This window comes from Miscanthus floridulus, chromosome 1 (genome assembly GCF_019320115.1).
Source record: "Miscanthus floridulus cultivar M001 chromosome 1, ASM1932011v1, whole genome shotgun sequence".
Lineage (NCBI taxonomy): Eukaryota > Viridiplantae > Streptophyta > Magnoliopsida > Poales > Poaceae > Miscanthus > Miscanthus floridulus.
The window spans coordinates 11,072,463-11,098,923 of NC_089580.1; the positions used below are offsets into that span (position 1 = coordinate 11,072,463).

At 53.9% G+C, this 26,461-nt stretch overlaps 2 protein-coding genes and 1 pseudogene across 2 annotated transcripts; 1 reads left to right on the forward strand and 2 right to left on the reverse strand.

The window, feature by feature from the left end:
• Positions 1-1,955: 1,955 nt before the first annotated feature.
• Positions 1,956-26,065, reverse strand: LOC136543456 (uncharacterized; annotated as a pseudogene).
• LOC136472828 (uncharacterized) lies at positions 4,594-6,575 on the forward strand. Its single transcript, XM_066470537.1, has 2 exons — positions 4,594-5,118; positions 5,182-6,575. The coding sequence occupies exons 1-2, from the start codon at positions 4,594-4,596 to the stop codon at positions 6,316-6,318; spliced, it is 1,662 nt and encodes a 553-aa protein (XP_066326634.1). The 3' UTR covers positions 6,319-6,575.
• On the reverse strand, positions 9,615-13,184 carry LOC136510171 (uncharacterized). The gene is made up of 3 exons (XM_066504722.1): positions 12,690-13,184; positions 12,232-12,602; positions 9,615-9,935 (listed from the first exon to the last, which is right to left on the reverse strand). The coding sequence occupies exons 1-3, from the start codon at positions 12,919-12,921 to the stop codon at positions 9,615-9,617; spliced, it is 924 nt and encodes a 307-aa protein (XP_066360819.1). The 5' UTR covers positions 12,922-13,184.
• Positions 26,066-26,461: the final 396 nt, after the last annotated feature.

Here is a 26,461-nt window from a genome sequence, read left to right on the forward strand (position 1 = left end):
GAGGAAATAAAAGTGCCTTAGGAGAAGAAAGAGAAGTTGTTGCCAACCGTAACCTTCCATACCTACTGAATATGGGTGCGTTCACATTTTAGGTTTCCTAAGTGTATAATAAAAATAAAAAATATAGGTCATAACCAAATATTTGCTAATTTTGGTGCACCAAATAATATACATGGATTTCTTCAAGGGCGAATCCACCCCCTACGCTCTTGCAGGAAATGGATCCCCTTAACACCTGCCCCAAACAATTTTAGACATAGATAAAGAAGAGGAAGGAGAAGAAATAGAGGTATAGGAATAGAGAGGAGAAACAAGTAGCGAGCCCCCTATCGGATAGTCCTAAGTCCGCCATTGGAACTTCTTTTGTAGGTGACCTTAGAGCATCCCCAATAGATCTCCTATCCACCGTATCTCAAAAGAGCATATAGGGTATATTATGTCCATCATCTTTTTTATTCTTTGTCACCTCCTTCAAGCATATTACTAATCCCATCTCTCTCCTAAAATTTGCTTGACATATGGGGTCCACCTGTCAGTCGTTGAGTTCTTTTTTTATTTTTCATTTTTAATACCCATCTCTTTCCTCTCTCATTTCCACATCGCTCCATCTCTCTCTTCTTCTCTAGTCGATATTACTCCATCTCTCTCTTCTTGGTGTCACCATCGGCACAACTCTGCCCTTCCACCCTACCATTATCGCCCCTCTATGGTGGCACAAAGGAGCTTAGCCCCAACAATGAGGAGCATCCTAGAGCTTGATCCGATCGGCTTAGCCATGGATCCAATCACGACCATCATGGATCTACTCAGCCCCAAGTTGGAGGTGGATGAGATCTAGAAGGTAAGAGGGAGTGGCTCCCAGTAAAGAAAGATGTAGTGACGGAGGAAGAGGAGTGCCAAAACGGAGGGAGGAAGGCAGGGTGCGTGCTCAGAAAAAGTCCACACACCAAAAAATTGTTGTATTGGGGAGGGAGGGGCTCTCCTTTCTTTAGGGAAGAGGATGATATTTTTAGGACATCTAAAAATTTAGTAACAAGAAATTGTATAGGAGATCCATTGGAGCACCTACCGCTCCTATGTTGCAAGTAGGAGATCCGTTCAGGCGTGTTTGTGGTCTCCATGGGACCTATATGACAAATGCAAGCACGAATTAATTACACCTATGGATATCACACCACCTAAGGATAGAGAAAAAAATTATAAAGCTAACAAAAAATTATTTTTCATTTTTCTGATTTTCCTACGAGTTTTGGTGGATTTTTGAAGTTTTTGCAGCAAAAGAAAAAAAAGGAAAAACAAATTTCCTTCGAGACCCCACAAAAAGGTCCGGCGCGGCTAAGGCCCAAGAGGGGCGCTGCGGCAGGCCTAGGCAGGGGCGCCGGGAGAGGCCAGGTCAGGACACGTGCCCAAACGCCGCGCGGCTCTAAGGTCTAACAGGCCAAAAGCCGACCAGGCCTAGCCCCCGATGCTTTTGCGAAAAAGACCCCGAGAAAGACAAACTGATTCATCCCAAAGATTAAAACTCTTCTCTTTGACACGATTGCACCCCCCCCCCCCCCCCCCCCCCCCTTCCCCAAACTCTTGATTGGTCCTGTTGCTTTGGGATTATATTAATTTATTTATATCCATATATGCTTAATCATGTGTCTCATATATTTTAGAAAGGACATACTCCTTCAGAATCCAGCGAGAAATACTCCTCCAGAATCAATCCAGCGAGACATCTTCAGAATCCAGCGATTGTCTGAATTCATGTGCAATGCTACAAGTTCAACAACCCGAGTGCTCGTTTTTCTCTCGTTCTTTCTTTTCTGAATTGAGCCATTCGATCACGATGTTCATGTTCATCGTGTGACTTGGCAGGGAAAAAAAAGAATAAATGGAACCTGGATAGTCGGATGGAACTCTGATCATAATGTAGAGAGTGAGATCGCTCCTTATCACTGATCGTAAAGTGACAAATCAAGGCCTTGGCCCATATAAATAATATTCCGCCAAGTTGCCCATTTAGCCAGTCCAGAAATTAACCATTCGGCTCATTAGGCCCGTGTACCACAGTCCACAGCTGCTCATTAGCCAGCCGAGAAATGAATCATAGTATATGGGACAATTCTTCGTAGCAGGAAATCACCATGGCTGTCTACATATGTACAAAATGGGCAGCACAAAAGAATCCCCATACAAAATAGGCAGCACAAAAGAAACCCCAGTGCCTGGACATGTCAGTGCTGGTTCCTCTAATCGATGGACTCCAAGTCCTTTGTACCAACATGGTCCTTTTTCATGGCCTCAGCTGCCTCCCTGCAAAATATGGAAGAACATTAAACAGCTCCATAAAAGCCGGCATAAGAAACAACTTTTCTCCCTCAATAAAATCTTTCTTTAAAATGTATATATCCTTTTATTCTGGCAGAACTGTCATAAGCTTATGATTAGTTTATCCCAAAAATGGAGTTCACCAAACCTTGTGATTATTATGAGAATATATCTAAACGGTTACTATATCCATTGCACATGATACAAATGGCTTACTGTCATGCCAAAGAAACCAGAGAAGAGATCCACACACACACAAAAAAAAAAAGGTTTTGTGGTCAATAAAAGGTTACCAGAACATTCTCTCCATCACAGCATTTGAAAGGTCTAGCTTGAACCCAGCCATGAACGCATTACATGCTTCTTTGTACTCCTGGGATGAAGATTTGAGCTGATAAATATACCACTAGGTGACATAAAACGGTATACAGGAGGAATTATGCCCTTTCGATCTAACCTTGAGTGACATGAGGGCAGTTCCTTTCCTGTAGTAACCTTTTATCCATTCAGGTCGCATCTTAATGCAAGTATTGGCATCGGACAGAGCCTCTGTTGCTTCGCCAATTTGAAGAAGGCACAAGCTCCTGTTTGAATACAGTGTTGCATCAGCTGGGTCTAGCTCAATTGCCTGTATCAGAACACATACAAACTCAGTGCTTTTTACAACAACAACAAAAACAAAAAAAACAAAAAAAACAAACAAACAAACTCAGTGAGCAACACAATCCAACAACTTTTGACAACAGCAGACAATTATCAACCACTCATTTAGAAGCCGCTCATGCAACAACGTTTAAGTCAATCCTTCCGCCCATATTATTTAGTCTAGTCGTTGGAGGAAATGCGCCTTGAACACATTACATAGGGTGTGTTTGGTTGAGCTGTGGCTGTGGGAAAAAGCTGCTGTGGGCTGTGAGCTGTAGAAAAGCTAAAAGCTGTTTGGTTAAACAAGTATAAAATATACCTTCTACCTTTATCTCTCTTGAAACAATTATGGAAGAGTTTTTTATTCCACCAATTTCAAAAAGCAGAAAGCTAAAAGTCAAAAGCAGGGTCAAACCAGCTTTCAAAAATATACTACGAAAAAACAGCTGCTTCTGAAAAAACAGCCTCCAAAAACAGCCCTTTTGGTTGGGCTTTTGGCTTTTGGGACCAAAAGCCAAAGCCAAAAGCCCAACCAAACGCACCCATATACTAGCTGAGCTTTGTCCCTAATCGTGACTAGTTGTTATTCGTTTCGATCAATTGTCCCCCCAGCCGGCAATGCCTCAGCTTCTCAAAATCTAGGAAGTTTGTTCTCTGAAAAAAAAAAGTAATCATTATGAAAAGATACTAGCACTACTAATAAGGAAAGCTACTTTTTTCTAATAAAGGAATAAAGCGGAAAACTAAAGAAAGAGATCAGAAGTGGGTCCCGCGAGTAGTTTGTCTTGTTTCAGTCCATACAAGAAGAGACTTTAAGGGTTGCCCAAGAAGGGACGGGCCTATCTATTGCTGGTACTAGTTCCCCGCGGGAGGGGCAGGATTTCGGTGCCGTCAGCATGGGTCCGGCTATCGAAAGTGTATGACTATAATCAATGCCATAATGGTATATTGATGTCTGATGAAGGTTCTAGATTGCAACCTGAAAACAAAGGTTTGATTTCAGGTCTTTCAAACACAAGCAGGTGTAAACAAAGTATACACCCCTCTACTAATGCAGAGTGTTAATGCTGATGGATAAGTCTCATGTGTGGCTGGTCTTTGTGGGGCTGTGATGCTCACATGGTCATGGTCCTTGTGGCTGTTTTTCTGTTTTTAGGACAGCATCTTAGACTAGAGGACAGCATCTTAGAGGACAGCATCTTAGACTAGAGGACAGCATCTTAGCTAGGACAGCATATTAGCATTTTAGACTAGCATCTTAGACTAGCATTTTAGCATATGCTTGGCTGGCTAGCAGCCTATAAATATGTAACCCCAACCCCTCAGGTTGGCATGGCATTTGTGTGAGCTTGTGTGAGAAATAGACAAGAAAATTGCCCCAACTCCTAGTGTCATCCTCTCTCGATGAGAGTAAGAATTCTCCTACTACCAAGAGTGAGAATTCAGCGACTAACAACTAGTATCAGAGCCGTATTATCCTGTAGCCTGAGCATCTCTTGCTCATCTTCTCTCCCAGCCCCACAACAGCCCCAGCTGTTGGCAGCAGCAGCTCCTCCGGCCGCTCCTGTTCACTCCTCTCCTAGCTCGTCTGAAGCAGCCCTCTCTCCACACAGCAGCCCCCCGTAGCGCGTCATGTCCGCAGGGCAGTCTCAGCGCTCGGTCGCCTCGAGCACGCGGCGTCGGCAGGAGGCCGAACTTGCCGCGGCAGAGGAACGCGAGCGAGCGGCGGCAGAGACCGCTGCGGCGGCGGCAAGGGCGTCGAGGCTGGCAGCGGCGGAGCTGGCAGCAGCCAGAGCGGAGGCGGAGGCAGCGGCGGCGGCGAATGCAGCGCGTGCGGTGGCAGCGGAGGTCGAGGCTCTGCGCGGCAGCAACGGCAGCTCCATTTCCGCTGACGACACCGCCGACGCAGACCTCGAGCTGCTAGGGAGGGAGGCAGCGCGAGCGCGGGCGGCGCAGTGGGCAGCCGCGCACGTCCACGAGCGTGGCGGTAGCCCAGACAGGCGTGGACGCGCCGGCGGCGCTCCTGGAGGAGGCGCGCACGGCGGTGGCGCTCCTGGGGCAGCCGCGCACGCCCACGAGCGCGTCGGCAGCCCAGACAGGCGCGGACGCGCCGGTGGCGCTCCTGGAGGAGGCGCGCACGGCAACGGTGGCGGACGGGTCGATGGAGAGCGCGGCCTTCACAGGCAGCGTGGCTCTCTCTCCCCGGATAGGTACCGACAGGTCGATGGAGAGCGCGGCCTTCACAGGCAGCGTGGCTCTCTCTCCCCGGATCGGTACCGTGGTTACCACGGGCTCCAGGCTGTTGTCAGGGACGTCGGTCCCGGCGGTGGGTGGCCTACCCTCACCAAGACCAACTACGTCGAGTGGGCTGCGGTGATGAGGGTAAAACTCCAGGTGCGGCACATGTGGGAGGCAGTCCGGTATGGCGACGTCGACTACGACCTAGATCGACGGGCGCTAGATGCTCTCATCGCTGCAGTCCCGCCCGAGATGCAGTTCTCGCTTACCAGCAAGCGAACTGCCAAGGAGGCTTGGGACGCCATCACTGCGGCACGCATCGGCAGCGACCGCGCCCGCAAGTCCACACTGCAGGCACTTCGCAAGGAGTGGGAGAACCTGGCCTTCAAGCCAGGTGAGGACGTTGATGACTTTGCTCTCCGTCTCAACACTCTGTTGCAGAAGATGGTGCAGTTCGGCGACGACACTTACGGCGAGGAGAGAGCTGTTGAAAAGCTCTTCCGCTGCGTCCCCGAGAAGTACAAGCAGATGGCTCGCTCGATCGAGTCTCTGCTGGATCTCTCCACGATGTCGATCGAGGAGGCGATAGGTCGCCTCAAGGTCGTCGACAGCGATGAGCCACAGTCCCTCTCGGGGCCCATCACCACTGGCGGGAAGCTCCTCCTCACTCGGGAGCAGTGGCTTGCCAGCCAAGGTGACCGGAGGAAGGGGGAGCCTTCTTCCGCGACAGGCGGCCGCAAGCGTGGCAAGCCACGCAAGGCGCCCAGGCCGGGGCGCGAGGACGTGCCGAGGGTGATGCCCGCGGAGGCGCCCAGGGCGGCGCCGCCGGCAGGCACAAGCCGGCACGAGACGACGCCTGCCGCAACTGCGGCCAGCTTGGCCATTGGGCCAAGGACTGTCGACAGCCACGACGCGGCCAAGCCCACGTCACACAGGCGGAGGAGGAGGAGCCGGCTCTGTTCATGGCACATGCCAGCATCGAGCTACCTCCAGCGGCACCGGCCGCAGCAGCTCTCCTCCACCTTGACGAGCCAAAAGCACACGCCCTCCTCGGCGACAGCTCCGGCAACGACAAGACTGACGGGTGGTGCCTCGACACCGGCGCCACCCATCACATGACCGGTCGACGGGAGTTCTTCACCGAGCTTGACTCTAGCGTCCGAGGCTCCGTCAAGTTTGGGGATGCCTCCGGCGTGGAGATCAAGGGCGTCGGCTCCATCATCTTCACCGCCGTGTCTGGTGAGCACAGGCTGCTCACCGGAGTCTACTACATCCCCGCGTTGAGGAACTCCATCATCAGCTTGGGACAGCTGGATGAGAACGGTTCGCGCGTGGTGGTTGAGGACGGAGTCATGAGGATTTGGGATCGTCGTCGTCGCCTTCTTGCCAAGGTATCCAGAAGCGCAAATCGACTCTACGTCCTTAACGTGCAGGTGGCACAACCCCTCTGTCTCGCTGCTCGTCGGGACGACGCGGCGTGGCAGTGGCCAAGTCTCATGTGTGGCTGGTCTTTGTGGGGCTGTGATGCTCACATGGTCATGGTCCTTGTGGCTGTTTTTCTGTTTTTAGGACAGCATCTTAGACTAGAGAACAGCATCTTAGAGGACAGCATCTTAGACTAGAGGATAGCATCTTAGCTAGGACAGCATATTAGCATCTTAGACTAGCATTGTCGGATACCGTGAGAAGGGGTACCCTAAGCAAGATCCAAAAAACGACCGCTTAGACTTCGTAAAGATCGAAACCAGCTAAACGCTGCTGGCCTCGGCCGATTGTCCGACTCGCCCGAGGCCCCATCGCCGCGAGCCTCGGCCGACCCTCCGCTTCGCCCGAGGCCCCTCACCACGGGCCTCGGCCGATTCCCCGTCAAAGGCCTCGGCCGGGCCACCGACCCTCTGTCTCGCGCAAAGCGGGCTCGGCAGCACTCCGCCACCTCTTCCTTCTCCCGTCCCTCTGGCAAAACGTCGTGTCACGACGACTCTGCCAACTGCTGCCCCTGACAACAGCCGCACGCCCGGCACAGTACAGCAGAATGGCCGATGGGACAGGAGGCAGGACTGGGCAGGGGTTACCCGCCACTGTACTAACCACCGTGACGCCCATGCCTCACTACGCTGCCAACTCCTGCACCGAGGACAATGCAGCGTGGGGAGCCACATCTGGGCTACTGTAGCCTCGGAATCAGTACCCAAGGCCAATAACTCCCCCCAAGAACCTCGACAGTTTGCTTCACGGGCTCGGCAGCCTGAGGGTCCATGACCACCGAGCCCCCCGCGATGGCTCGGCCTCGGCATAGCCGCTGCCCCCTACGGCGTCATTACACGGCAACCCGCACGTCGCCCGCCATGTCCTGCATCAAGCCGTACTGGAGCCCCACGACGCACAAGACCGAGTACGACCAGCATGTCACTTCCGCACGTCCCATCGAGGCGCTCAACCACTCCGACAAATCACACGACGGCGCAGTGCAGCGACGTGGCAGACCAGACGTCCGTCACGTCAGCACCCTGCCATCCACGACGGGACTGTGCAAGGGTTACCGGCTACTGTGCTGCCTAAACTCCTGCACCAAGGACGGACACGACGTGGGGAGTCAGAACCGGGTTCCTGTGACCTCGGGGCCAGCGAACCGACCGCTCCGCCCCGCTCGAGACCCCCGATGAGCCTCGGATTCCGCCTCGCCCGAGACTCCCGGTAGGGCCTCGGGCGAACTGGCCATGCTCCGCCTCGCCCGAGGCTGGGCTCGTCCCGCAATCTCGTCACCTCCACCTCAAAAGTCACTCTGGCAGGCTATCGCATCCAATTAATGCACCCAGCTGCCCTCACTACGAAAGCCACGATCGGCAGCATGCCGCGACAGGACAACGGTCAAATCGCCTTTTTACCATCCCTTACTGACGATACAGGGCACCGTATCCTGTAGACGCATGTTCGGCACTGTTCCGCCCAAATCAACTATCGACGATGGCCGCCCAGACCTCACATTGCCACCCGCTAAAGGCCTCGGCACAGCAGGCCTCAGCACAGTGGGTCTCGGCCTCAGCGCGATAGGTCTCGGCACAGCCTACTACAGCAGCCACCAGGCCTCGGCGTTTCACCAAGTCAACAAAAGTACAAGAGCGCGGCATGTCGTCAGCCTTGAAGACCATACCGACTAGACATCGATTGGAACTCCCACGACGCCATACTGCTTCAGGGAGCGGAATACGTCAGCAAATAGTAGCCTTCTCATGTACCTCTCGCTTCCTCCTTGTAACTATAAAAGGAGGTAGCCAGGGCCATTTCTGGGGGGGCGGAAGGACAAAAACACACCGATAGAATCACGCACTTCCACGCTGCTTGGGAGCAACGCCCCAAGCAGTTCGCACCACCCTCGCCGAGACCTGGGGCTAGCTCCCTCTCTCACTCAGCTTGTAACCCCCTACCACGAGCACTCCGGTGCAAGGAATACAAGATCAATCTCTCAGACTGGACGTAGGGCCTCGACTGCCCGAACCAGTATAAACCTTGTGTCTCTTTGCATCACCATCCGGGATTAGGGACACGCAGTACAAATTCACTCGTTGGTTGAGGGACCCCCGGTTCCAAAACACCGACAGTTGGCGCGCCAGGTAGGGGACTCTGCGTGTCAGCTTCGTCATCCTAGCAAGTTCCGGATGGCAGACCACATACGACCATTGCGCCTCGGCACCATAGTTTGGTTCGGGAGCCTAGAGTTCATGTCTCTAGGGCATGAGTACGACATGGTGCTCCTCGCTCCTCGAACCCCACCGTCCGACGACGAAGTCGCGCCCCGGCAGCCCAGGCGTAGGCGGCGTCCGGGCGGCCGCTCTCGCCACGCTCGCCGGGCACGGCGCGAGCAAGGCCACCCCGACGCTACGCGAGCCCGGGGCAGCACGACACTCCCCGCCGATATCCTGCGACCAGCTGTTGGTACGGGGTCCCTGACTGGGGACCTGTCCGACCTGAGCCTGGACAAAGGAAAATCGCCGGGGGCTTACGACGATGCCCAGTCATCTAACTCCGCTCCGCCACTCCCTGAAGAACCGACCCCGGCGGGGCAGAATCTGGAGACGGCCCCGTTCCCATACCCCTTTGGGTTGAGAAATGCCGCCACCTCCTACGCCTACGCTTACGCTGCCGCTCACGAGCACCCCTCGGAACGCCGCCAGCGCTTCGCTCTCGACCTGAGCACCCACTCCGACCCCTCGGACGAGGACGAGGCGTGGCCCGGGGTGGATTTCTCCGAACTCCACAACCCTGGGGCTTTACGCCAATTCTTGGCCGCAAGCGACTACTGCCTCGGCTATTCCGACTCCGACGACGAAGGGACTTACGATCCATCCCGTGAATGCTTCCACGTCGGGCTCGGGATGCCAACGGTGGGCGAAGAGGAAGAAGGGACAGGCACTCGTTCACCGCCCCGGGCGGGGACGGGTGGTGCCACGCCTCCGCGTCTCGCAGCCCCGGCAGCACGGAACGAGAATCTCGTCCACGGGGGGTATCGTCGCCCAGACCTGGAGCAGCTCCGCAAGCTTCAGGCCAAGGTCGAACAGGACCGACTCCTTCTGCAACAGCTCCGGGACACTCTCGAGCAGGAGCAGCGAGGGCGCGGTGAGGGCGGAGGAGCCCGAGGGCGGGCCCGCAACGTTCATCACCGCATTAACGACAACGAGGGCAGAGAGCCACCCCCAATCTTTAACCGCGCTAGCCAGAATGTCGCAGCTGCTGCGATGCTGATCCGAGCGATGCCCGAGCCCTCCACCACTGAAGGGCGACGGGTCCGCGGAGAGCTCCGCGACCTCCTCGAGACCGCAGCAGTGCAACAGGCCGAAAGTTCCGCCTCACGCCGGCGCGGAGGCACTTCGGAGCAACCCACGGCACGACCTCGCCAAGGCCAGGATGCCTCGATCCGTCCCGAGCCCGCTCGCGCGCCGACGGTCAACAGGGCCCCCTCGGTGCGCGACCGACCTGGACACCAACGCGAGGTACAAGGCGACCACGAGGTAGTTGGCAGGCGACGGCGCCACGACGACGGAGCCGCCCGAGGCTACCACCCGCACCGAGGCGGTCGCTACGACAGTGGTGAGGACCGCAGCCCCTCCCCTGAGCCGCCAGGACCTCGGGTCTTCAGCAGGGCCATCCGCGTTGCTCCTTTCCCCGCCCGGTTCCGACAGCCGGCCAACCTCACCAAGTATAGCGGCGAGACGAACCCTGAGCTATGGCTAGCCGATTATCGCCTGGCTTGTCAGCTGGGTGGCGCGGACAGCGGTGGCCAACAGCGGTGGCCGACGCCACAAAGCTAGTACGCACCTGCGAGGGATGCCAGTACTATGCTCGACAGACGCACCTCCCGGCCCAAGCCCTCCAAACCATCCCCATCACATGGCCATTCGCTGTGTGGGGACTGGACATGGTTGGGCCTCTGCAGAAGGCACCCGGGGGCTATACCCATCTGCTGGTAGCTATCGACAAATTCTCTAAATGAATCGAGGCTCGTCCGATCGCTCAGATCAAATCCGAGCAAGCGGTGCTGTTCTTTACGGATATCATCCACAGGTTCGGGGTTCCTAACACCATCATCACTGACAATGGGACACAATTCACCGGGCGCAAGTTCCTAACGTTTTGCGACGACCACCACATCCGGGTGGCCTGGGCGGCCGTAGGGCACCCAAGGACGAATGGCCAAGTAGAGCGTGCCAACGGCATGATCCTACAAGGCCTTAAGCACAGAATATTCAACCAGTTGAAGAAGTTTGGCAAGAAATGGCTTGCCGAACTCCCGTCAGTCATCTGGAGCCTAAGAAATACCCCGAGCCGAGCCACGGGATTCACGCCGTTCTTCCTGGTCTATGGAGCCGAGGCCATCCTCCCCACTGACTTAGAATACGGCTCCCCGAGGCTACAGGCGTACAACGAGCAAAGCAACCGCACTGCCCGCGAAGACGCCCTCGACCAACTGGAGGAAGCCCGCGACGTCGCGCTACTACACTCAGCCAGGTATCAGCAAGCCCTACGACGCTACCAAGCCCGGCGCGTCCAAAGCCGGGACCTGAAGGTGGGCGACCTAGTGCTGAGACTGAGGCAGAGCAACAAGGGCCGCCACAAGCTGACCCCACCCTGGGAGGGGCCGTATATCGTCGCTCAAGTGCTGAAGCCCGGGACCTACAAGTTAGCCAACGAGAAGGGCGAAATCTTCACCAACGCTTGGAACATAGAACAGCTACGTCGTTTCTACCCTTAAATTTCCAAACGTTGTTTACATTGTTTCTCGAAATAAATAAAGAAGCGTTCTTTAATTGTTATAATCTTTCGAGGAACCCCCTTATAGACAAATCGGCTGTATAGAACCCAAGGACCGAAAGATCGTCTCAAGGGCGAAAAGGCCGGCCGAGTCGTGAGAACGGCCTATGCCTCTGGGCTACGGCAGCTCCCTCACCACCGTTTCGCCCAAAGGACAGCTTAGGTTCCGAGGAAGTTCTTTGCAGAGAGGTTGTCTATCGATAGGGGCTCGACGTCACTATAACGCAATAAGGGAGACTCGGCTCTGCCTCTGCAAAGTCGAGCCTCCCTCGGGGGCTAAAAAGGGGGAACCCCCCTAAGTCCCGGACACCATTTCTCAACCGTTTTTCCGAAAATTTCCACGCCAAACTCTCTCGCGCTCCGACGGGACCTTCGCAAGAAACCCAAAGACCAAAAGCCTGTCTGGAGGCCAAAGGGCCGGCCGGGTCGTGAGAACGGCCTACGCCTCTGGGCTACGGCAGCTCCCTCACCACCCTTCGCCGAAGGACGGCTTAGGTTCCGAGGGATTTCTTCGCGATCGAGACAGAGGGCACGAACTTAGAAATAGAATGGAAAACGGTTAAGAAGCACACATACGTAAATACTTTAAGGGCCTCGACGGCCACAAAAAACGTCACGATTCGGCAACTAACTCGATCCGGTTACATGGCCCCTTTTGGCCCAGGTCAAAGCTCAAGGATCGGCGGCTGGCGCGGGAGGGACCACCTCTTCTTCCAACAGCTTGGCCAACGCGGTGCCAGGTGCCTCGGCCGCCTCCAACAGCCTCACGACCTCTGCATCAGCCTCCTCGTCATCTTCTGGCAACACGTAGCCGTCGCTGACAGCCTCGAGGTTGATGGCGTAGTGCGAGGAGACGACGGCCAGGGCGCGCTTGACACCCGTGTGCAACGCCCCTCGGAGTCTCTCGCGGACGTGGCCGCTCAACGCGATGAGGCGGCTCCCAAGGGAGCTAGCTGATTGGACCTCCTCGACGTCCAGAGCCTCGCAGGCAGACCGGACAGCGCTGCGCAGCGCCTCGTGCTCCCGGACCTCGACATCCAGCGCTGCTTGCGCCGCGACGGAGGCCTCAGCCGCCTGGGAGGCCTCTTTCTCCAGATCTACGTCGCAGCAAGGGGTCAGGAGTCAAGCGCGAACCAGGACAAAAAGAGCAAATGGAACGAGGAACATGGTTCAGCGGAACTTACCCTCGGCCTTGCCCTTCCAGGCTGAGACCTCGACCCGAGAGGCCTCGGCCGCCTTGGTAGCCTCTGCCAGGGCGACTTTTGTCGCCTGATGCTCGCTCTGCTCCGCACCCAGCTGCCCGGCTGTAGCCTTCGCAGAGGCCGTCGCTTCTTGGGCCCGAAGCCTGAAGGAGTCTCGCTCCTCCTCCAGTTCCTTGATCTTGGCCACCAGAGGGGCGGACTGCTCCTTAGCCATGGCCAACTCCGCCTGAATGTCAGCACAACGAAGGCGGAGGTCCTCCACTTCCGCACTCCGCGCCGACAATAGTCCCTGGGCATCGGCAAGCAAGCCCTTCTGGCGCCGGAGCTGGTCCCAGATATCCCTCTCATTTCGCAGGAACACCGATTTCCCAAGGGATCGGGTCTCGAGCTCCTAAGGAGGCAAAACAAAAAACACACGTCAAAACACTGCGAGCGGGCTCGGAGAGAAAACAACGCGGCACGAGAGGGGAAAGTACTTACCCGCGTGACACCGGGCAAGTCCTGACCCATAATGGTCATCGCTGTCTGCAGCGACCGCACTGCCAATTGACGGTACTGCTCGAGGGTGTCCCAATGCCCCCCCTCTGCAGTATCTTCAAGAGCAAACACGGGCTCCCCCTCGGGGTCAGCCCGGTCCCGCCAGAAAACACGCGGGAAGTTCCACCCGCGAGGCTCGGGCCGTAGCCGGACAAGAGCCGAACTCTCCTCGGCGGGATCTGGGACTGGTTGCTCCGCGGTACTGGCCGCCTCGACGTCCGCCGCCTCCTTCCCTCGGGAGGAATCATCAGACGAGATTGTCTGAACCAGGGGCGGCGCCAAAATTTGCCCCGTCTCCACCTCCATCGCCTCGGTCTCAACGGACCCGAGGGCTCTGGCCTCCGCCATCTCTACCTTGATGGCCTCGGCGTCCACCGCCCTGACGTCGGAGGTCTTGGGGGCTCCGGCCTCGCCCTCAGTGGCCTCGGCAATAGCAGACGCCCCAGCCTCCTTCGCGGCCGCCTCGGCCCCCTGTTCCTGGGCAGCCTCCTTCGCGGCCGCCTCGGCCCCCTGTTCCTGGGCAGCCTCCTCCTCCACTCGCTCCGCGGCCGCCTCGGCCCCCTGTTCCTGGGCAGCCGCCTCCTCCGAAACGGCCTCACCCGACGCCGCGCCGCGTCGCACGCCTGCCTGCGCCTCCGCTGCCTGATGGGCGGAAGAGCTAACGTTCACCTTGAGCGCCTTACGGGGCGCCAAGGGAGGGTCTCCCACCAGAAGCGTCTGGCTGCAAGAAAAGACACTCCCAAGGTCAGCATGCAACCAAGGGGCAAACAAGAAGCGGACTCCGCCAGGAAAGACGCTTACCGCGAACGGGGATGCAACCGCTTCGACACCGTCCGCCCCCTCTGCAACGGCGGCGGTGGTGGCAGCAGCGCGGCCCCGGTGTCCACCAGCGCCAGCTGGTCCCCGTCGGACCCCGGCACCTCCTCGACCCTTCGCGGAGATAATGGGGTCGCCCCCACCGTCACCCGCTCAACCTCCACCGTCGAACCCATCGGGCCGACGGCACGCTCCTCCGACACCCGCGCCTCGGGTGTGCCGGCCTCGGCGCCGGGACGGGCCACCACTGGCCCCGGGACACCTCCTCCTCCTCCTAGGGGCGTCAGGCTCCTTGCCGGCGCCCCGGGAACCATCTCCCTGATGTCGGGGAGGTGTTCCAGGCAGGCCGTCCCCACCTCGCGCCCACCGCCGTCGCTCGAAGAATCCGACACCGACGACGAGGGAGACGGCTCCAAAGGGACTGCCGGTCTTGGCGCACGTGGAGGGTGCAGCCGCCGGCCCTCTGCGCCTTCCGAGCCCCCCTCGTTCCCCCCGGCTTGGAGGTGAACGTCGCTCGGAACAAATGGAGCCACAACTCCCAGTGGGGAGCGATCCCCAGATACCCCTCGCAGACGGCGACGAAGATGGCCGCCTGCGCGATGGAGTTGGGGCTGAAATTGTGCAGCTCCACGCCATAGTAGTGCGGGAGTGCCCGCATGAAGCTATCCGCCGGCGACCCGAAGCCTCGCTCGTGGAAGACGACGAAGCTCACCACGTAACCGTCGCGCGGCCTCGGCTCCGACTCGTCCCCCGGAGCAATCCACTCCGGCTCGTCGGGGTCGGTGATCGGGCGAAGAAGACCGGCCTCCACGAGCGACTGCAGCTTCTCCTCGGTGACGTCGGACCGCTCCCAGGGATCCGCCGGGAGGATGACGGGACCACCAGCCATTGCGCGGCGGAGGACGCTGCTACGGCGGTAATCTCTCTCCCTCTCTCTTTCGATCTCTCGCCCTCGCACTTCTCTTCCCCGGCGCTCTATGCTCTCAGCGACGGCACGGAGGCAGCAAAAGCGAACGCGGAAAAGGTAAGGAGGGAGAGGGCGAGGCTGTTTGCGTATTTATGCAGGGACGAATCGAAACCACCGGGCGACGAAATCGGGGAAGTTTCCCCCAGGAAATCCGGCGCGGTTGTCCAGATCCGGTCTTACCGCCCACTCCCTCCTCATTAATTGCGCGTGCAGTTACGTCCCGTCGACTGACGCCACGTCGCGCCCAACCGCAGCAGCAGCAGGCGCCGTTTCACCTCCCCGAAAAAGCTGCCTCAAAAGGCGCGCCTGCCGTTGCTAACCGCAGGGAGAGAGGTAACCCCCACCCGATTCCTTTCAGGCAAAGGAACCAGGCACCGAGCCCGTTACGGTCCAGGGGTTCGAAGGCTGGGCCCTCAGGGGTTTCGACAGCCGCCCCAGGACAACAGAGTCAGGGGCGACTACGGGCGAGCCTATGCGAGGCCGAGGCCCAAGCAAGCGAGACGCTTGGGATGCCCTGTGTCGTGTCCGAGACCGGCAGGGAAGTCTCCGAATGGGATCCCACCGTAGGGAGGCACCGAGCCACCGAGGCCCAGCGAACGGCCTCGGCACCCACTAGAGAAACCCTCCGGTACTCTTGGAGCGCGTCTCCGGACCGCTAGCCGACCCCCAGCGAACGGGGTACGGGCCTCCACTCGGACTTACCCGATAACAGCTCACCGGAAATGCCGTCGCTCGCGCCCACCGAGGGTAGCGTGGCATCTTCCACCCCTCCTTCCGAGCGAAAAGGAAGCGCGAGGGTCGAACAAAAAGTCAGGAGAATCCCTGACGGCCCTCTCGCTCCGCGCAGAGGCTAAGGGACTCTTCCTGCAAAGCGTTGCCGAGTCCCAGCGACCTGGGCTCGCACACGAGGGGACTCGGCAATACAAACCCTCCTTCCGAGCGAAAAGGAAACGCGAGGGTCGAACAAAAAGTCAGGAGAATCCCTGACGGCCCTCTTGCTCCGTGCAGAGGCTAAGGGACTCTTCCTGCGACACATTGCCGAATCCCAGCGACTTGGGCTCGCACACGAGGGGGCTCGGCAATACAAACCCTCCTTCCAAGCGAAAAGGAAGCGCGAGGGTCGTTCAAAAAGCCGGAAGAACTCCTGACGGCCCTCTTGCTCCGTGCAGAGGCTAGGGAGCTCCTTCTGCAAAAAGACGCCGAGACCCCGCGACCTAGGCTCGCACCCGAGGGGGGCTCGGCAGTCAGACCCTCACACGCGAGGGGCGAACCAAAAGCCAGGGGACCTCTGACCGCTCTCTCGCTCCGCGCGAGAGACTCGGGGGCCCTCCTGCAACTTTGCCGAGACCCAGCAGCTCAGGCTCGCACACGAGTGGGCTCGGCAAACAGCCCCCCCCCCGTCCGAGCGAAAAGGACGGGCGGGGGACGGGCAAAAAAGACGGGAGGACCCCTGACCGCCCTCTCGCTCCGTGCGGAGGCTCGGGGGCTCTTCCTGCACCCGAGATAAAGACAAGCGACCCAAGCCCGTTACGGTCCAGGGGTTCGAAGGCTGGGCCCCCAGGGGTTTCGACAGCCGCCCCAGGGCAAAAGAGTCAGGGACGACTACGGGCAAGCCTGTATGAGCGCGCCCTGTATCGTGTCCGAGACCGGCAGGGAGGTCTCCGAATGGGATCCCACCGTAGGGAGGCACCGAGCCACCGAGGCCCAGCGAACGGCCTCGGCACCCACTAGAGAAACCCTCCGGTACTCTTGGAGTGCGTCTCAGGACCGCTAGCCGACCCCCAGCGAACGGGGTACGGGCCTCCACTCGGACTTACCCGATAACAGCTCACCGGAAATGCCGTCGCTCGCGCCCACCGAGGGTAGCGTGGCATCTTCCACCCCTCCTTCCGAGCGAAAAGGAAGCGCGAGGGTCGAACAAAAAGTCAGGAGAATCCCTGACGGCCCTCTTGCTCCGCACAGAGGCTAAGGGACTCTTCCTGCGACACTTTGCCGAGACCCAGCGGCTCAGACTCGCACACGAGGGGTCTCGGCAAAACAAACCCTCCTTCCGAGCGAAAAGGAAGCGCAAGGGTCGAATAAAAAGTCAGGAGAATCCCTGACGGCCCTCTTGCTCCGCACAGAGGCTAAGGGACTCTTCCTGCGACACTTTGCCGAGACCCAGCGACTTGGGCTCACACACGAGGGGGCTCGGCAATACAAACCCTCCTTCCGAGCGAAAAGGAAGCGCGAGGGTCGTACAAAAAGCCGGGTGAACCCCTGACGGCCCTCTCGCTCCAGGCGGAGGCTAAGGGGCTCTTCCCGCAGCATCGTCGAGGCCCTGCGATCCGAACTCGCACCCACGGGCCCGGCAAACACAATGTAACTCCCCACTCGAAAGAGAAAAAAGCCCCTGGAGAAGTGAAATCACTCCTCCAGGGCCTCGGGGGCTACACCCGGCGGGTGCGCTCGCGCGCACCCACCGAAACCTCGAAGACAAAACACCATCCCGACAGGAACTATCAAGAGCCAATTCTCGTCAGAACCTCAGGGGGAGTGCCTCCACTCCCCCCAAGGCTCGGGGGCTACTGTCGGATACCGTGAGAAGGGGTACCCTAAGCAAGATCCAAAAAACGACCGCTTAGACTTCGTAAAGATCGAAACCAGCTAAACGCTGCTGGCCTCGGCCGATTGTCCGACTCGCCCGAGGCCCCATCGCCGCGAGCCTCGGCCGACCCTCCGCTTCGCCCGAGGCCCCTCACCACGGGCCTCGGCCGATTCCCCGTCAAAGGCCTCGGCCGGGCCACCGACCCTCTGTCTCGCGCAAAGCGGGCTCGGCAGCACTCCGCCACCTCTTCCTTCTCCCGTCCCTCTGGCAAAACGTCGTGTCACGACGACTCTGCCAACTGCTGCCCCTGACAACAGCCGCACGCCCGGCACAGTACAGCAGAATGGCCGATGGGACAGGAGGCAGGACTGGGCAGGGGTTACCCGCCACTGTACTAACCACCGTGACGCCCATGCCTCACTACGCTGCCAACTCCTGCACCGAGGACAATGCAGCGTGGGGAGCCACATCTGGGCTACTGTAGCCTCGGAATCAGTACCCAAGGCCAATAACTCCCCCCAAGAACCTCGACAGTTTGCTTCACGGGCTCGGCAGCCTGAGGGTCCATGACCACCGAGCCCCCCGCGATGGCTCGGCCTCGGCATAGCCGCTGCCCCCTACGGCGTCATTACACGGCAACCCGCACGTCGCCCGCCATGTCCTGCATCAAGCCGTACTGGAGCCCCACGACGCACAAGACCGAGTACGACCAGCATGTCACTTCCGCACGTCCCATCGAGGCGCTCAACCACTCCGACAAATCACACGACGGCGCAGTGCAGCGACGTGGCAGACCAGACGTCCGTCACGTCAGCACCCTGCCATCCACGACGGGACTGTGCAAGGGTTACCGGCTACTGTGCTGCCTAAACTCCTGCACCAAGGACGGACACGACGTGGGGAGTCAGAACCGGGTTCCTGTGACCTCGGGGCCAGCGAACCGACCGCTCCGCCCCGCTCGAGACCCCCGATGAGCCTCGGATTCCGCCTCGCCCGAGACTCCCGGTAGGGCCTCGGGCGAACTGGCCATGCTCCGCCTCGCCCGAGGCTGGGCTCGTCCCGCAATCTCGTCACCTCCACCTCAAAAGTCACTCTGGCAGGCTATCGCATCCAATTAATGCACCCAGCTGCCCTCACTACGAAAGCCACGATCGGCAGCATGCCGCGACAGGACAACGGTCAAATCGCCTTTTTACCATCCCTTACTGACGATACAGGGCACCGTATCCTGTAGACGCATGTTCGGCACTGTTCCGCCCAAATCAACTATCGACGATGGCCGCCCAGACCTCACATTGCCACCCGCTAAAGGCCTCGGCACAGCAGGCCTCAGCACAGTGGGTCTCGGCCTCAGCGCGATAGGTCTCGGCACAGCCTACTACAGCAGCCACCAGGCCTCGGCGTTTCACCAAGTCAACAAAAGTACAAGAGCGCGGCATGTCGTCAGCCTTGAAGACCATACCGACTAGACATCGATTGGAACTCCCACGACGCCATACTGCTTCAGGGAGCGGAATACGTCAGCAAATAGTAGCCTTCTCATGTACCTCTCGCTTCCTCCTTGTAACTATAAAAGGAGGTAGCCAGGGCCATTTCTGGGGGGGGCGGAAGGACAAAAACACACCGATAGAATCACGCACTTCCACGCTGCTTGGGAGCAACGCCCCAAGCAGTTCGCACCACCCTCGCCGAGACCTGGGGCTAGCTCCCTCTCTCACTCAGCTTGTAACCCCCTACCACGAGCACTCCGGTGCAAGGAATACAAGATCAATCTCTCAGACTGGACGTAGGGCCTCGACTGCCCGAACCAGTATAAACCTTGTGTCTCTTTGCATCACCATCCGGGATTAGGGACACGCAGTACAAATTCACTCGTTGGTTGAGGGACCCCCGGTTCCAAAACACCGACAAGCATCTTAGCATATGCTTGGCTGGCTAGAAGCCTATAAATATGTAACCCCAACCCCTCAGGTTGGCATGGCATTTGTGTGAGCTTGTGTGAGAAATAGACAAGAAAATTGCCCCAACTCCTAGTGTCATCCTCTCTCGATGAGAGTAAGAATTCTCCTACTACCAAGAGTGAGAATTCAGCGACTAACAAATGCAAGCATAGGTTAAGTCAAGCATCAGAAGAGCATAATAACATAAAGTTCCTCCTAGTATCACCACCAACCTTGCCATAGAGCTTTGATGCGGGTAAGGTAATCCTTTCTCCCAACAGCCTTGTCACCATTTAATTTCAGCTCATCTTTCATGCTTTTATCATATTGCTCAGCCTAAATTATGAAGACAAATCAAGCTTCAGATGAGCATAATAAAAACAAAATGTAAATCATATCACTGACCTCCCCATATAGCTTTGATGTGGCAGGATAGTTCTTTCTCCCAACAGACTTGTCACCATCTAATTTCAGCTTAACTTTTGAGCTTTCATCATATGGCCCAACCTAAACCATGAAATATATAATGCCTGCCAAGTTCAATGAGGTGACATCACGCTAACATATGCAAGGATTTCAGAAATAACCAAGTTGCATACAGTTAAAACAAACCATCACTTTAAAAAAATGTAAGTGCAATAACTAAAAAACATGGTGTAAACTAAGATTTCAACCTAGCCTTGTTTTGCAAGCAAATGCCACCATGGTGACATGGTACAGTATTCACCTCATTTCAATCCACTTCACCGGAAGATTATAACAGTATGTTATTGGTCTGTTAATACCTGGCAGAGAATTGTGGTTTGGTCACGAAAGAAGAACAGAGGTGGAAAAGACAAAAACAATGGAAGAGAGCACATTGAATAGCAGAAGTAGAGAAACAGAAGTTCTGGGCAGGAAAAAGGATACAAAGGTAAGAGTACCTACATAGAGTCAGCAAATCCCTCTTATACGATGAGAGTTCTTAACATGGTTCCAAACCTACCATACTAGAAGGTGTAACCTACCTCATCTATAAAACCACCCAAACAAAACCAGACTCCACAATAAAACCAACATAAGACCGTAATCAACGAATGGGCCTCTAGTTGAGTTGAGTTGGTTAGGAGGCTCTAGTAGCACTCCTCATGTCCTGAGTTCGACTCCCCGTGGGAGCGAATTTCATGCTACGGTTAAAAAAAATTCCACGCCAAAGCATAGGTCTAAGGTTTGGCCCAGGTCATGGTCGTTCTCACATGAGCTAGTGTCGTTGTGTATGGGTGGGGTAGGGGCTCGGGGGTTTTCTCGACCCGCGTGAGGTCTTCTTGGCAAAATGCCCATGAGCTATAGTTTTTCTTATAAGATTGTAAACATAAAAAAAATCATAGAAACGTAGACTACTGACTAGGATCATAGAATCAGATCACTTAGTTAAGATTGTAAAGGCGTAAAATCGTATAGTAATATCATAGATTTTAACAACTATGGTGTGTGGGTGCTCTGGCCTTTTGTAGATGTGCCCAGACTATCTTGCAAATGAGGGATAAAGTACGAACACATACAGTTCATACCTTGGGCTTTGAATGTTTTGAATGTTTCAAATGTTTTGACGATTTGACATGAGAAATAATTCCATCAACAGTCCATGTTGACACAGTTTGAATGGGAGAAGTGAAAGGAAATAGCATTTCCACATGTTTTCTTCTTCCACAGCTTGCGGCAGTTTCTATTGGCATAGCACCACACTGTTAGGCAACACAAGAAGAGGAACCTTATTAGAAGTACTATGTCAGGTGATTCAAAAAATATGACAGACATCATACAGGCATAGATGTAACAACTGAAAAGGCTGATATGGATCTCTCAAGACTCATCTGTACTCAGCACACATAAACAGTAGAGAATGCAACAAATACAAAAAAAAAAATTAAATACACCAGCAGTCCATGAACTTGTCACGGTGTGCCACTTAGGTCCATGGACTCCGAAAATGCATTTCTGTGTCTCTAAGGCTATCTCCAACAACAACATCTAAAATACAAGACCCATTCGTCCTTTGGGTAGCGCTACATGCAAAAGGTTCAATACCTATTCGGCATCTTCTCCAACAACAAGACCCAAAAGAGAATCCTTTCTGCAAATGGGTTTCCAGGAGAGAGGATACTCATATTTGGGTTGTGCCTCTCAGGCAACCCAAAATAGGTCTCCCGTACTCTGTTGGAGGCTGATTTTGGGTCTCTTGCTACCCATTTTGGGTCTAGGTCTCCTTATTGGAGACAGTCTAAGCTTTGTTAAATGATGCGCCCAAATCCATAACGCTTTGGTGGTGCTTCCTTGCTGACGTGGCACAATAGCATGACATATGTTTTTTTATGAACATATGGGTTTCCAGAGTTTGTAGACCTAAGTGGCACAACATGACAAATCCATGTACCTCTGATGTATTTAACTCAATACAAAACAATTAAGCATTGCTATTGTGATGACCAAGAGCACTTCCTTTTTCTTGCAACAGACTTATATCTGAGACCAATTTCCTTAAGGACATCTGTAGTTGTATTGTGTCTTCGAGAAAGAAAAGAAGCAACGTTATTTATTTCCCTTTTTTCAACACTAAGCACTACTCAAGTGAGACAATTATATGTACTTCAGTAATATTCATGTCGACATTCTAGTTCTTCACGTAACTAGCTGGAACTACCACAAATTCGAGACCACTTTCCTTAAGTACATCTGCCCAAAATCTCAAGAGCACAGGTCTCCAGATAACAAGGCACAACCTCTGTCCTAGTTGTAGGATCCAAACTAAAGACTACATTTGACCATGGGATAGTAGCGGCAGTAGCAATAGGGAAGCTATCAACAGATGTGCCACATGGTAACAAACTGTTAGTCACTAACATGAAGGTTGTAGAATATTGATTGTATGGCTTAGGAAGAGGTATTATTGTAAAACAACAAAAATATGCTTATGCCAGAATTTCCCAAGTATCCTAAATAAAACCAATGATTAACAAAATAAAAAAATAGATCCTTCAGTAGAAGTGTATATATATATCTATTGGCAAAAAAAAATACCGGAAGGCATTGCATGATTAACAAAACTGCAAGCACCAAGAACAATGAGCAGGTAAAAAGAATACAAAATGTTGAAAAATACTCACACAACTATTTGGAATGTTAGCATTTGCACCAGCCTTCAACAAATACTTAATGCAGTCAGTCAAGCCATGAGTAGTTGCGACCACTAAGGGAGTGTCAGGATCAGTAGAATTCACATCAGCACCTGCCTGTAGATATGAATTACATATAATTAAAAGTTGTAGCAAGTTATCAAAAAATGTTAATACCATACTCATTCTATGAGATTAGACTTTCAATATATTTTTACTCTCAAACCCGCAGAAAAGATGTGTGCCGTTGTATTAAAAGGTACAAATGGTCCGGTTATATGCTGATTCCACGGCTTGGATTAGTTTTGAATGAGTATGGTATTAATACAATGACATTAAGTGAAGGTGAAATAGTAACTGACCTCAACAAGTACCTTCACACACTTCAAAGAAATACATTCCTCAAGTCCTTCCGTAGTAGCATGAAGTGTCGCAACCAATGGTGTACCTAAAACTTCTGAAACCATGTTCGGCTACAATTTTTTTGAAAAAGAAAATATCACCTCTAGTGAAAAATGTATTATGATCTATGCAATACATAAAATGCTGGACCAGAAATATGGAGCCAAAATATTTTGAAGTACAGAATACATCAAGATGCAAATGCAAGGTCATCTTATTCAAAACCTCAAGCAAACATATAGAAACTCAACATACCCCCTATTATTATAAGTAACCTTGCCTTTGCTTGCAGTCAGCATAAAATACTGAAGGATCATGACAATTTGTAACATGCTTTTCTTAGGAATCGCTAAGCGTTAATAGTAACAACAGCCTTCCAAAAAAAAAAGCGACAGTGAAACATATATCTGTATTGAGTGGCAAACATAACCAGAATTCATAGAGGGTACAGCAAGAATTTTTCCCCATGTCCATACTTAAAAGTGAGAAGGAACTAAAGATGAAAAACAAGGCACTATCCATAACCTCATGCTATACCGTAAAGATTGAGCAATCGCAAATATAAGGAAATAAGAAGATGCAACTGTAGAAAACAACAGGTCTAGATGAAATGTTTATTCCAGCTGACAACTCTCTACATGATTTTGAGCTGATAGTAACTGGAAGTACAGATGAATATCAAGAGTTAAAGACTTAAAAAGTTGAGACAAGGTCACACTGGAAGTGTACTCCAACAAACTACATGCATTAGCATTATTTACCAAGGTAGCATACAAAACACAAGTTAAGAAGAGTGGAGTTTGTTAATTACATCTGCATGGTGCTCCAATAAAATTTTCATGACACTGGCCTTCCCGTAGACAGCAGCAATATGTAGTGGCGTCGCATGAAAATAAGTTAGATCAACACTGGCTCCTCTAGATAGTAACAGCTCTGTTACTTTGTCATGCCCTATAGAAAAAGCACAAAAATCCAAGTTACAAACTTTTACTCTCCTAAATACCATGAGCATAAGAATTCTTACACAAATTGACTAAACAACAAGGATATAATCTTAGAATGTATGGTTTCATCATACATTCTGAACATATAATTTAGGTAAAACTCATCTGGAAGAACCTAACCATATGTTCTATATGATCTCAAATACCAGTCATGAGACTGCTAGTTCTAAAACTTGCAATAAAAAAAAAGGTATCTGAAACTGAAGGAAAAGTAGTGATGTCCTCAACATCATCTCATCCAGGGGTCAAAAGGTAAAGAGCACACTTATTATATTATTGGACAGTACTAAAGGACAGAAAATAGGGAAAGCATACAAAAGATCAACAATTAATCTTTTCAAAGCTTGTAAGAAAGCTCAAAGAACAAGAAAACCACATCTCACTAAGGGCAGGAAATGAGCAGCACCAGAAATGCTAACTATCCCAGCACAATAATCTGTTGTACTATATCTATTCCTTTTATACAACAGCAAATCTGCAGATAGAAAGTTCAGAAAATTTTGAGGGAACACCATATTTTGCAGCACAGTGAAGAGGAACTTCGCCAAGTTTGTCTTGCATATTTGGATCAGCCCCGTTGTCCAGAAGGTATCTCACAGTGTCCAGTCTCCCATCCAATGCAGCAGAAGACAAAGCTGTCAAACCTGCCATATAAGATTGAAACAAAGTCACTGCCTGTAAATGTAATCATCAGTACAATTACAAATCTACCAAGTCGGCAAGTCCCAACTATAGAGCACGTGATGTACACAGGATACTTGCACAGGTAATAAACATATAGGGCCTGTTTGGTATAGCTTATAAGCTGCTTATGGCCAAAATAAGCTGAAATCAACAGTCAAACGCCATGTTTTTCAGCAGCTTATTCTGGCCACGCTTATTCCCACAGCTCCCATTTGTACTAAAAAGCACAAGCTGGATCAGACCAGCTTATTTTGACCGCCGCTTTTACTCTATTTGTGCAGCTTATCTGGGAATCGCTTCCCAGATAAGCTGTACCAAACAGGGCCTATCTAGCTGCAAATATGACGTTTAGTGAAAAGCCAAGTTAGCTAGAAGCCAACAAAACAGAGTTGATATTTGATAAATATCCTTGACAATTGGCAAGAAAAGATGCAAAATTTCAATGATAGCAGGCCACGTCAAGCAATAGTCCACGGATTTAATCGCACGAATTTAATTAACCCAGCATTTCAGATTTAATGGATCTCTAATGGAACAGGTAGATAAATTATGACGAACGTCGCAAAATCAGAGGCTCATCGATGCATCAGAGGAGCAGAATCTTAACGCGCGCACATACCAAACCCGGTGCTTCCGTGGTTGACGTCGAAGCCGAGGTCCTCCACCAGGTACCTGACGACGTCCAGCCTCCCCATGCGCGCCGCCACCTGGAGCGGGCCCAGGCCGTCAAAGCACACGTCCGCTAGCAGCGCTTTCTCCTCCGCGTCCTTGCCGCTCGCCATCTCTTCAGTCCCATCACAAAATGAATCCGTGAACAGCAGTTAGACCAAACAAATACCAGTATACTACTATGTAGTAGCCGCGCTCCCCGCGAAGCAAGGCCAAAGCGGAAACCCCTCCAAAACCCCAGCGCAAAGCAAAATGCAAGGCGAAACCAGCGTGGCCGGGGGCCAGCGGCCGCCGCATCGGCGGCGCGCAACGGAGATCGATTCCAGGTCGGGCTGTCGGCGATCGGCTTACCCCTGAGGCGGGGGATGTCGCCCTTGAACGCGGCTTCGAAGAAGTCCATGTCCGGCACGGTGGTGCCGTACGAAAGGTTGCGGTTCAGGCAAAGAATGGTTCTCATCTTGAAATCGAAGGGTGCCTCCATGGCCGCCGCCGGCGACGACGGTCGGGGTTCGTATAGGTCGCTAGGGTTTCCGGCTCGCCTCCGCCTCCGCCTCCGCGGGCCGCGGCGGGGGGTTTGGGATGGTTGCGTGCGGGTTTACGCCTTTACGGAGAGAGCTGGTTTGAGAGGAAGAAAGTGCGGACGTATAGTGTAGTGGAATGCGCACGCGCAGGCGCACCCGGCACCCGCAGGCGGCAGGCGGCAGGCGGCAGGCCGCAGGCTACGCGCGGCAGTGGCACACTGAGAAGCCGTGTTGTGGCTGGCATGTCGCATGTGCCCGTCCGTGTGTGTGCATCCAGCATATTGTTGTGTTTTGTTGCTGCCGCAGACATCACAATGCAGCAAGCAAGAAAAAAATATAAAAAAGAAATGAAAAGGCAATGTGCCCTGGAGGCCTGGAAGAAGAGTGAGCAGAAGCCGTTTGTTCACGAGTAATCAACAGTATTCTAAATCGGTACTGCTCCACGCTCACTCTGGCACAGCGACCGGCACAATAG